Here is an 11,849-nt window from a genome sequence, read left to right on the forward strand (position 1 = left end):
GAGTGGACTCTGTAGGCAGAGGGCTGAAGGTGCTCACCAAAGTGATCAAGAACGATCAAGGAATGATGGAATGCGAGGAAGAGGGTAGCACATATATATGCTTCTTTATGAGTTGGGTGACTACTCCCTCACACGACCTGAAAATAGGTGAAAAACTCCATAAAAGGGTGAACAACCCACATCAATGGTCCATAAAATAGGAGAAAAATATGGAAGAAATAGTCTAGGGACATGTTAGGCATGAGTTACGTAGGTCATTCCAAGCCTAACCTACTTGGAGAATAGTCAAAAGCATGTAAGTCATCAACATGCATTTAGAAGCACTTGAGTCTAGCAAAGGAGATTAAGGCTCTAGGCCAGCCCTTGGATGCCCTCTTTGTGTGGCCTTTGATGGCCCACAAGTCTAAGGCTCATAGGCTGTGGCCCCCAAGGGCTGGCTTAGAGCCTCAATCTTCTTTGCTTGCCCTAAGTTCTTCTAAATGCACGCTATGCTAGGCCGACTTATATGCTTGACTGTTCTCCAAGTAGGTTAAGTGACAGGCGACACCTAAGGCTTGAAATGACCTATGTCGCTCATGGTTGGTGTTAGCCTTTGGCCTCTGGAAGTCCTGGTGTGAATGGTTTTTACCCTGTGTTGACAGGGGTTTTTTTCCTCGTGTGAACACACTGTAGTGTGCTGGGCACATTAGTCCTAGGATTACAATTACCTTGTACTCCATTCATTTCTTATCATTGTATCGAGTACTTCTAGCTATCACATCTCGTCTCTCGCTCTCTGAGTTTGATACGACTGTGTGTCACTGTGTGCGCGCGCGCGCGCGTGTGTGTGTGCAGATCATCTACTCCCTTATCCAACATTGGTATTGGAGCCTGGTTTCAGAGCCAATAGCTTCATGCCATTATTCTATGAATGGCAAAGCAAGTGGTACAGTGGTATCATTACTTTACGTCGCCATACATCTTGGGTAAGCTCTCGCACTTTTCACAGATCTAAGGTTTCTACCTCCTTGTGTACATTGTTGGTGTCATTAGTTGTCATCGTTGTACATCTTGGGTACGGTCTCACATCTGGCACTTTACATAGTTTTAGGCTTTCTGCCTCCTTCTGTACATTGGTGTCATTCATTTATGCTGCCATACATTCTGGGCATTCCCTCACACTACACACAGCTCAAGTAAGAAGCTTTCAGCATTGGACTTCCGTGTCCACCAATTTCTATTGGTTTGTTGTTGCCGTTGCTGTTTTAGTACTGGCTTTCAACTTTCGACATTGGACTTTTGTGTCTGTCGGTTTTGCCCTGTCAGCCACTCAACGTTCGGCTTTCGGCTTTATGATTGGACTTCTGCGTCCGTTGGTTTTTGCTTGGTTAGCCATTCAGTTGCGTTCGTTGGTTGTGCTTGGTCAGCCATTCAGCTGCGTCTGTCAGTTGTGCCTGGTTAGCCATTTAAGCTTCGGCTTTCAACTTATTGCATCGAACTTCTACGTCTGTCAGCTTTCCGCATTCAGCCATTCAGCTTCTGGCTTTTTGCTTCAGCATTCAAACCTTCAGCATTCGGCTTCAACTTTCTGCAGTCAGCAATCAAGCTTTCAGCCTTCAGCTTTTCGCATTTAGTAGTTGGCCGGGTTTACTTTCTTGGCTGGGTTTACCCAAGGGTGGTCGACGACCCAGAGCATTTAGCTTTATGCATTCAGCAGTTGGCTTTCCGTGTTCGGCCTTCCGCTTTGGCACTCTGCGTTCGGCATTCGACATTCGGATTCTAGATTTTTGCATTTGGTATTCGACATTCTGCCTATGGCCTTCGGTGTTAGGCATTTGGGTTGCAGATTCAAGGTTAGCCGCTTCCACCTGCAAATTCTGATCTGCAGATTTAGCGTTAGCTGCTTTTGCTTGCAGACTCTGATCTCCAGAATCTGGGTCAGCCCATTTCGTCCTGTTGATTCCATGTTAGCTTCTAACATAGTGATTCCACGTCAGCTTCTGACTTGCTGACGCCACGTCAGCTTCCGACCTGTTGATTCTGTTAGTAGATTCCGACCTGCAAATTCTGTGCCCGCAAATTTCGCCTATGTTTGGAAACACTAGAGAGAAGAGATGCAACAATTGTTGGAAACGTAGTCATGTACTTGAGGAATGCCGGAAGTGGAGAGAGAGAGAGAGAGAGAAAGACGAAGCAGCAAGGTCTTGCTTTAGCCTCGCTACACTTGGCTTCCTCTATCTGCTGTTCCTTAGCAAGTTCCCATCTTTTTTGTCTCTCCATGAGAAGAAGCATGTGTTGAAAATTTTGGGGACCCTACTCTGGAGGATGCTATTTCTTTTCTTTTGCGTGTTGTTGTTGTACCTTAAGTAGCCTGTTCTGCTCCATTAGCTCTTGAAAGAATATGTTAGCACTTTGCAGAAGTCTCTTCTTTTGTTGTGTCTTCATGGAGACTTTTTTTGTAGTGGTGTCTTCGTGGACACTTTCTTCTGCAGTGATGCCTTCTTTGAAGCTTCTTTTTTCCTCTCTTGACATGGTGAATGGCTGGGTAGTTTTTCTAGACCTCAGTTTTACCATTCACGGACTTGTTCACTTAGGTAGCCAAGCTGGGTCACAACCCGAAGCTCTGATACGAATGTAACATGCAACTGGTATGACCGTGTAATGCACAACAAGACCTTCTTTATACCTTTATGTTAGTGAGCATGAAGCAATCCACTTTTATCTTTATTCAGAGGAGATAGATCTGAAGAGAGAGAGAATGCAGAGACAACACCAGCTTGGGTCTCAATCTACCCACTTAAGGGCCCTCTTCCGCAAGCAAGAGTATATGCTTTATTAGTTTGGAGAACTTCTGTTACAATGCAGAAAGCTTACTGAGAATGATTGACGGAGGAATGCCAAACGCAAAGACGATGTAGACCAAAGACGATGTAGACCAAACGTCTACTGAACCATCAAATGGGTTGAAGCTGCTTCGAAGAGCCTTATGCATACCTGGATCTGTTGTGGGAGATGCACTACTGAAGGCTGAATGCTGAAGAGAGCTTTGGGCTGCCTTGGGACTGAAGCACTAGAGTGCCTTGGCTGAGAATAATGTATGCACAAGACAGGAGTCTTAAGCACACGTATTTCTGCACTAGACTATGAGCGAATATGATGAAGAATGAGATATGATTTATGCAATGGCTGAGGGCTGCTTATATATGGGATTTGCTGCTGGTCGGGTTAAGTGACAGACTTTGACACTTGAGGCTTGGAATTACCAATGTAGCTTGTGCTTGACATGTCCCTCGACTAGGGCTCACAATGGGGAAACGACATTATGACAAATGTTCCTAAAAAGGTACTACTTCTCTATACAAGTATAGCATTGATGATGAGCCACTATGTCACACTATACCTCAGTGCATGGATGCATGTGACATTGCTAGTGCCCTAGAACTACCGTAAACTTGTTGCCAAATCAGGGATTATCCATGTTCATGTGTGACATGTATGTTAGGGCTAGGGTTTGCACAGGTACAACCCTAAGCTATGGGGGATCAAAGAGATCCATGGTGTGTGTGTGTGTGTGTGACAGTGTGTGCAGAGAGAGAGAGAGAGAGAGAGAGAGAGAGAGAGAGAGAGAGAGAGAGTTATATTAACGTCCACGGGAGGCCGAATCCGACCTATGGGACAGACAGATCAGGTACATCCATTTACATTCCACTCTGGGTATCGATGCCAAAGAGGCATAAAGCTCAAAGAGAGAGTATTGTACGTGTGATTGCTTGATGTTATAGAAGTGATGTTAATGAGAACCAAACAAGGTGGAAAATGTTAATGAGAACCAGACAAGGTGGAAAATGTGGTTTTGTCAGATTCACTGGAGATTTTTGGTGAGATATTGGTGCAAGAATGTTGTATGAGATGGGTGGAACCCACTATGGAAAGACCTGTAAAAACTTATAAGTTGAGGAGAGTGGTCACATCGGGAGTAAAAGAGACTCCAAGAATGACAAAGACAAGAACTACTTTAGTAATTTATGCCATGATCTCTTATCTAGTTTTTTATTCCAATTAAAAGGGAGTTTTTTTTTTTTCATCATGAATGAAAACATTGCTGACTTGGCATTCTTAGGTGGTGTCTTTTCTACGGTGGATACACTACCAATGTTCAAGTGGATTGTGCACCTAAGCTTGTCCTTGTACCATGTGCATTCAATTGCTAGATCAAAACCCCATTATTGGCTTTTAGTTGTATGCTTTTGTAATTTTCATTGGTTGTAAGAATCAAAGGATAGTACTCCTAAAACCTCAGGTGAACAACTATGAGCCCCATCCCATGTATGTTGGCTCGGTCTTTGTATGAATCAGTGTTATATTCTTGAATATACACATGTGAAGGAACACCATGGAAGGGTACGCATAGACCCTAGTGTGTGTTCTAGGCATAGTTTAGTACATGTGGAAGGACTCCATGGAAGGGTTGATACCTTGGTGTGAGTCCTGGCATGGATTATTACATGTGGAAGGGCTCCATGGAAGGATTGATATCTTGGTGTGAGTTCTTGGCATGGCTTAGTACATGTGGAAGGGCTTCATGGAAGGGTAGATACCTTGGTGTGAGTTCCTCGCATCGTGATGAAGTCTTGTAGAAGGGTGGACACCCTGGTCCTACCCCTATGGGTGATGCCCGAGAAAGGTTTTGTACAAGACAAATAAGTTGGGAGATGGAATCAAGAATATTGCGCATAAAGCATTTGTGTGACTAGACATGCATGAATGACTTGTTTTAGTTGCTTAGTATTTCTGCATGTGATTGTCCATGGACTCCGGGGACGCTTGGAAACCTGTGGACGCGTGTGCACACCGTTTGGGATTGAGGCGGTGGTCTTATGTGTTTTGTAAGTGGTAAGTGACCCTAAACTCAATTTACAGCTTATATTTTATTATACTAAGGTTTAAGAGTGGAGGTGTTCACAACTTCACATACACTTAAATTTGGACCAAAATTTTAATGAAACTTGGCTATTACTCAGGCATGGGCATTTTACATGCAAGATTAGCTTCCATGAGTTGCTAATCTACTTCTGGTAGTTTCTGGATTGTTGGACACTCTAGGGTTTGGATGGGTGTCAATTTGCATGCTGGCCAAGACTGTTGGAGTTAGTTGACTGCTTCCAGGGCTACATAAGGGCTGATTTTTTGCTCCTACGAGTGCTACAGACATAGGCGCCTTCTTCATCTCTCTTCTCTGGTGCAAGCGACTACTTATGGCTCACTTCTGGGGCGAGTCGACTGCTAGACATCAAGCATAGGGGCTGGTTTCTGATGCTCCAAAGGTCCTAAACTCAAGGCAAGCAATAGGACACCCTTCTCTACACCTAGGGTGACCTATCCGGCAAGATTTTGGGCTGAAAACAGGGTTGTACAGTCCATTTCAGCAAGGTTCGTCGCGATGAAATCAAAGGCAAACTGTGTTTATCCATCTCGCTTAATCTCCACCACTCTAATCCCTTCCAATTCACACGAAAATTGGTGGAGGAGGGATGATAATGGCCCTAGTCTTCTATTATTTATGTATGATCTCATTATCGTTGGCACTTTGCATGTGGTATGTAGATGGTCAAGGCATGACATTCCAACACCCTCCCTCGATGGCCAGGAGGTAGGGTACCTAGAGGCTGTGACGACACTTGGCTGAGAGGTTTGCCTATGCTCACAGGGATGTCACCCGGCTATTCTAGCATATGCCCGCCAGGTAGTGATTCCTCCGGGCATACCAGCACGACTTAGCCTTCTTAGTCGTACACGCATTCGGCCTTCATTCAGCTCCACCAAGAGGAATCGGTAAGTCGCCCAGCTCCGCTAACAAATCCCAACATGCCCTCCTTGGCTCTGATACCATGTTGAAAATTGGGGGCCACTTCCTGGGAGGCTACCCATCCCAGTAGAGTTCACGCTATTGGGCGTTTAACCTCCACCACATAGTCACAAGGGAACGTCGTTCCAAGCTCTTGGAACGGGGGAACGCGTTCCATAGAGATAGCCGTTCCCGTTCCCGTTCCAAAATGGCACCGTAGATCATGTAAGAAATATAAGTGAACTATGTATCATGTAGAACACATCTATGCATTATCATGGCCACTACTGAGATGGTTTGAGGTTCTTTCTTTACTATGCCTCTTTCCAAAGCATTTACAGATATATAAAGTAAATTTATAAACACATTTATGCAATGATGTGGCGTTCCCGATTCCGTTCCCTTTTATTCAAGCTTTTCGTTCCCGTTCCAAACAGTCATCCGTTCCCCAAAACGTTCCCGTTCCCTTGTGACTATGCTCCACCATTCTAATCCCTTCCAAGCCACGAAAATTGGAGGAGGAGGGATGATAATGGCCCTAGTCTTCTATTATTTATGTACGATCTCATTATCCTTGGCACTATGCATGTGGTATGTAGATGGCTAGGCCGTGACTTTCCAACATCACTCACCAAGTACAATGCTTTGGTAGGCTTGCAGCCTTTTCTATTGACCCATACAAATATCACTCTCTCATAAGTGAATGCCACATTTCACACTTATCTTATCCAGTTATAAGAGTGTGTTCGTTACTAGAAAACTAGTCCTTTTAGGGGCTGTTCACTCACTCACTCTCACACACACACACACACACACACACACACACACACACAGAGATGGGGCCACCTTCTGCACCATTGCCTGTGCTAGCGTAGGCCTCCACAGCTTTTGTATATGCTGTGCAGCTATGTAAGTTGTTAAAGCCCTATGGCCAAGAGACCTTGAGTCACAGGTGACTAGCTGTAAGAGATGATCAAGTAGGAGCCTAGGAGCAAAGAAGAGTTGGGCATGAGCTTAGTCGGTCGAAACCTGTCAGCAGTCACATTGCATGGCAAGGAAGTGCTCTAGAAGTACCCGCAGCAGAGTAGATAACTATAGACATCCAATAAATCTTTAAGGGAGTATAGGAATCCTGAGCATCCCTTGGTTGCAAGAGCTTGAACTAAAATGTTAATGAGAACCAGACAAGGTGGAAAATGTGGTTTTGTCAGATTCACTGGAGATTTTTGGTGAGATATTGGTGCAAGAATGTTGTATGAGATGGGTGGAACCCACTAGGAAAGACCTGTAAAAACTTATAAGGTGAGGAGAGTGGTCACATCAGGAGTAAAAGAGACTCCAAGAATGACAAAGACATGAACTACTTTAGTAATTTATGCCCTGATCTCTTACCTAGTTTTTTTTCCCAGTTAAAAGGAAGGCTTTTTTTTTTTTCCATCATGAATGAAAACATGGCTGGCTTGGCATTCTTAGGGGTGTCTTTTCTACGGTGGATACACTACCAATGTTCAAGTGGATTGTGCACCTAAGCTTGTCCTTGTACCATGTGCACTCAATTGCTAGATCAAAACCCCATTTTTGGCTTTTAGTTGTATGCTTTTGTAATTTTCATTGGTTGTAAGAATCATATATTCTTGAATATACACACGTGAAGGAACACCATGGAAGGGTACGCATAGACCCTAGTGTGTGTTCTAGGCATACTTTAGTACATGTGGAAGGACTCCATGGAAGGGTTGATACGTTGGTGTCAGTCCTGACATGGATTATTACATGTGGAAGGGCTCCATGGAAGGATTGATATCTTCGTGTGAGTTCCTTTGGAATGGCTTAGTACATGTGGAAGGGCTTCATGGAAGGGTAGATACCTTTGTGTGAGTTCCTCGCATGGTGATGAAGTCTTGTAGAAGGGTGGACACCCTGGTCCTACTTGTATGGGTGATGCCCGAAAAAGGTTTTGTACAAGACAAATAAGTTGGGAGATGTAGTAGGACCAGGGTGGACACCCTGGTCCTACTTGTATGGGTGATGCCCGAAAAAGGTTTTGTACAAGACAAATAAGTTGGGAGATGGAATCAAGAATATTGCGCATAAAGCATTTGTGTGACTAGACATGCATGAATGACTTGTTTTAGTTGCTTGGTATTTATGCATGTGATTGTCCATGGACTCCGGGGACGCTTGTAAACCTGTGGACGCGTGTGCACACCCGTTTGGGATTGAGGCGGTGGTCTTATGTGTTTTGTAAGTGGTAAGTGACCCTAAACTCAATTTACAGCTTATATTTTATTATACTAAGGTTTAAGAGTGGAGGTGTTCACATACACTTAAATTTGGGTGGATAGTTTATAAAGTGTTCACATCCATTGGACCAAAATTTTAATGAAACTTGGCTATTACTCAGGCATGGGCATTTTACATGCAACATTAGCTTCCATGAGTTGCTAATCTGGGCAAGAGGAGTCATGATCAGCTAGGCACCCTACTTCTGGTAGTTTTTGGAGTGTTGGACACTCTAGGGTTTGGATAGGTGTCAATTTGCATGCTGGCCAAGACTGTTGGAGTTAGTTGACTGCCTCCAGGGCTACATAAGGGCTGATTTTTTGCTACTATGAGTGCTACAGACCTAGGCACCTTCTTCATCTCTCTTCTCTGGTGCAAGCGACTACTTATGGCTCACTTCCGGGGCTAGTTGACTGTTAGACATCAAGCATAGGGGCTGGTTTCTGATGCTCCAAAGGTCCTAAACTCAAGGCAAGCAATAGGACACCCTTCTCTACACCTAGGGTGACCTATCTGGCAAGATTTTGGGCTGAAAACAGGGTTGTACAGTCCATTTCAGCAGATTCGTCGCGATAAAATCAAAGGCAAATTGTGTTTATCTATCTCGCTGAATCTCCACCACTCTAATCCCTTTCAAGCCACACGAAAATTGGTGGAGGAGGGATGATAATGGCCCTAGTCTTCTATTATTTATGTCTGATCTCATTATCCTTGGCACTTTGCATGTGGTATGTAGACGGTCAAGCCATGACTTTCCAACACCCTCCCTCGATGGCTAGGACGTAGGGTACCCAGAGGCTCTGACGACACTTGGCTCAGAGGTTTGCCTACTCTCACAGAGATGTCACCCAGCTATTCTATCATATGCCTGCCAGGTAGTGATTCCTGCGGGCATACCAGCATGACTTAGCCTTCTTAGTCGTACACGCATTCGGCCTTCATTCAGTTCCACCAAGAGGAATCGGCAAGTCGCCTAGCTCCGCTCACAAATCCCAACATGCCCTCCTTGGCTCTGATACCATGTTGAAAATTGGGGGCCACTTCCCAGGAGGCTACCCATCCCAGTAGTGTTCACGCTACTGAGCGTTTAACCTCCACCATTCTAATCCCTTCCAAGCCACGAAAATTGGAGGAGGAGGGATGATAATGGCCCTAGTCTTCTATTATTTATGTACGATGTCATTATCCCTGGCACTATGCATGTGGTATGTAGACGGCCAGGCCGTGACTTTCCAACATCACTCACCAAGTACAATGCTTTTGTAGGCTTGCAGCCTTTTCTATTGACCCATACAAATATCACTCTCTCATAAGTGAATGCCACATGTCACACTTATCTTATCCACTTATAAGAGTGTGTTCGTTACTAGAACACTAGTCCTTTTAAGGGCTGTTCACACACACACACACACACACACACACACTCACACACGGAGACACTGGGCCTCCACTGAGGGGTGCCTCTCATCTTTGCAGGTTTTCCAACTATTCTGCTTCCATGTTGATGTGAGGGCAAAGGTAGTGGATGGACTGAGCCCAACTGACGGTTTTTTTAAAGAATCCTAGTCTGGGAACTGAAGTCAAAATGGTTTTTGGAGCTTTCAGGAAAGGATAGATGGGTAGCTGTTTTGAGATCAAGTCATGGTTTGAATCTTGTTTTGGTGCTTTGGCAGAATTGTCTGGATAGGTCATCTGTTTGTTCAGCACTGTGCTTTGCTTATGAGCTGTTAATTTTTATTGAAATCAACAAGATAGTAGGGACTCGTTAGTATTTCCTAATGGTTTTTCTTAATGCTGCAGCAACTTTGTAACATTTTTTCTTGCTTTCTGCAGTGCTTTTACAACCTTGCCAGAATCTGTGCAGAAACTGCTGCTAGATGACAGTGCTAGGATGCAAGTTGATCTATCACTAGCAGCATTATCTTCAATCTCATCCGACGAAGCACTGCGTCTTTTCTACCGTGATATCAGTGAAATCAGCACCCCTAAATCTAAGACGGAAATGAGCCTAAATGATGCTGTTCTTCCTATTGTTACCACTGAAGATCCCAATAAGAAAGAAGACTTGCCAGATTTTAATCCGGCACCCAGCTTACCACTCATCAATGAAGTAGAAAAGCTTCATGTAGAACTGCGGTCAATGCTGAGATCAAGTGGAGTAATCCTGTAACTTAGGAGTCGTCTCTTGAAGCTGGGACTAAAATTTATCCAGGACAAGTCTCCAAGCTGCGCTGCTCAGTTTGATGATTCCAGGGAGCTCCATATCAAAGTTGCCACAGTCATGTACAAGTTTAATATCAGGCAAAAGTAATCTTGTTCAATAACTAATGTTATAGAAGCACAGAGTATTCTTAAAGGCTCTTAGAGAGCTGTTTTTCTTGCTCATGCTATGGTTTTGAAGCCTTACGAAGCAAATTTACTATTTCTTTATGAGCATGTGCAAGCTTGAAATTATAAATGCTTGATGAAAATTTACACATGCACATCATGAACATAAGTAGATATGGTTGAGCTAAAGCAGATGAGAAAGACTGCCCCACAGTCCCTAGGGCAACGTGTAGTACAGCACCTAAAATCCTCTCCCTTCTTTCTTCTACTTAGGGTATTGATTTTAAGCAACTTGTGCTGATACACCAATCTCCCTAGGCAGGATCACATTGGTACATTCGATTTATTGACAAATCCAACCAAACAAATAGAAAAAAGGTCTTGTTGAAGCTTTCAGTTATTCGTATGAAATGCCCTCTGAGGCACCCAGCCTGTACTGCCTATTGTACTCTTTTGAAGCTCTACTGGAGAATTTAAAAGCCCAAAGCTGATTTAGAATGGTATCTTGCTATCCAGTCAAGACCTTGCTTGCCCTCTAGAACTCCAATTTCAACTCTGTAGAGAGCTCATCATGAAATCTAAGCTGTCTGTAACTTTCTGTGTAGAGTCCATCGCACAGCTTTTGTATATGCTGTGCAGCTATGTCAATTATTAAAGCTCTATGGCATGGCCAAGAGACCTTGAGTCACAGGTGATTAGCTGTAAGAGATGATCAAGTAGGAACCTAGGAACAAAGAAGAGTTGGGCATGAGCTTAGTCGGTTGAAACCTGTCAGCAGTCACAGGAGAAGTACCCTAGAAGTACCCGTAGTAGCAGAGTAGATAACTATAGACATCCATTAAATTTTTAAGGGAGTATAGGAATCCTGAGCATCCCTTGGTTGCAAGAACTTAAATGAAAATGTTAATGAGAACCAGACAAGGTGGAAAATGTGGTTTTGTCAGATTCACTGGAGATTTTTGGTGAGATATCGGTGCAAGAATGTTGTATGAGATGGGTGGAACCCACTTACAAGGTGAGGAGAGTGGTCACATCGGGAGTAAAAGAGACTCCAAGAATGACAAAGACCAGAACTACTTTAGTAATTTATGCCCTGATCTCTTACCTAGTATTTTTTCCCAGTTAAAAGGAAGGCTCGAGCTCTTGCAAGCGCACACACACTCACAAAACCCTAATAGAGAACACACAAGGTGAGAGGTTGATAATCTTCTTCTTCTTTACTCAACACTCAACACACCATATACAAGATAAGAGTACACATAATATGAAAGGTACTCAACCAATACATACACGGGTTCTCTATAGTGTGAACCCAACTAAATGAGCTGGCGCTATAACTATGCCAGTCTCTAGAATGGTTGTCACACAGCCTGTCATCCCACTGGCTGCATATCACCCAAGATCTCACCAACCA

At 43.9% G+C, this 11,849-nt stretch overlaps 1 protein-coding gene across 4 annotated transcripts in view; it reads left to right on the forward strand.

Moving 5' to 3' along the window:
- Positions 1–10,490, forward strand: part of LOC147625255 (uncharacterized) — a 37,504-nt gene extending 27,014 nt beyond the window's left edge. For all 4 annotated transcript variants that reach the window (XM_086818554.1, XM_086818557.1, XM_086818556.1 and 1 more), the window contains exon 4: positions 9,941–10,490. In XM_086818554.1, the coding sequence (XP_086674680.1) occupies positions 9,941–10,277 (337 nt within the window). In that variant the 3' untranslated portion in view covers positions 10,278–10,490. The remainder of the gene's footprint in view (positions 1–9,940) is intronic.
- The last annotated feature ends 1,359 nt before the right edge of the window (positions 10,491–11,849 follow it).

This window comes from Cibotium barometz, chromosome 24 (assembly GCF_041138505.1).
Source record: "Cibotium barometz isolate CiBa-2024 chromosome 24, ASM4113850v1, whole genome shotgun sequence".
NCBI classification, from domain to species: Eukaryota; Viridiplantae; Streptophyta; class Polypodiopsida; order Cyatheales; family Cibotiaceae; genus Cibotium; species Cibotium barometz.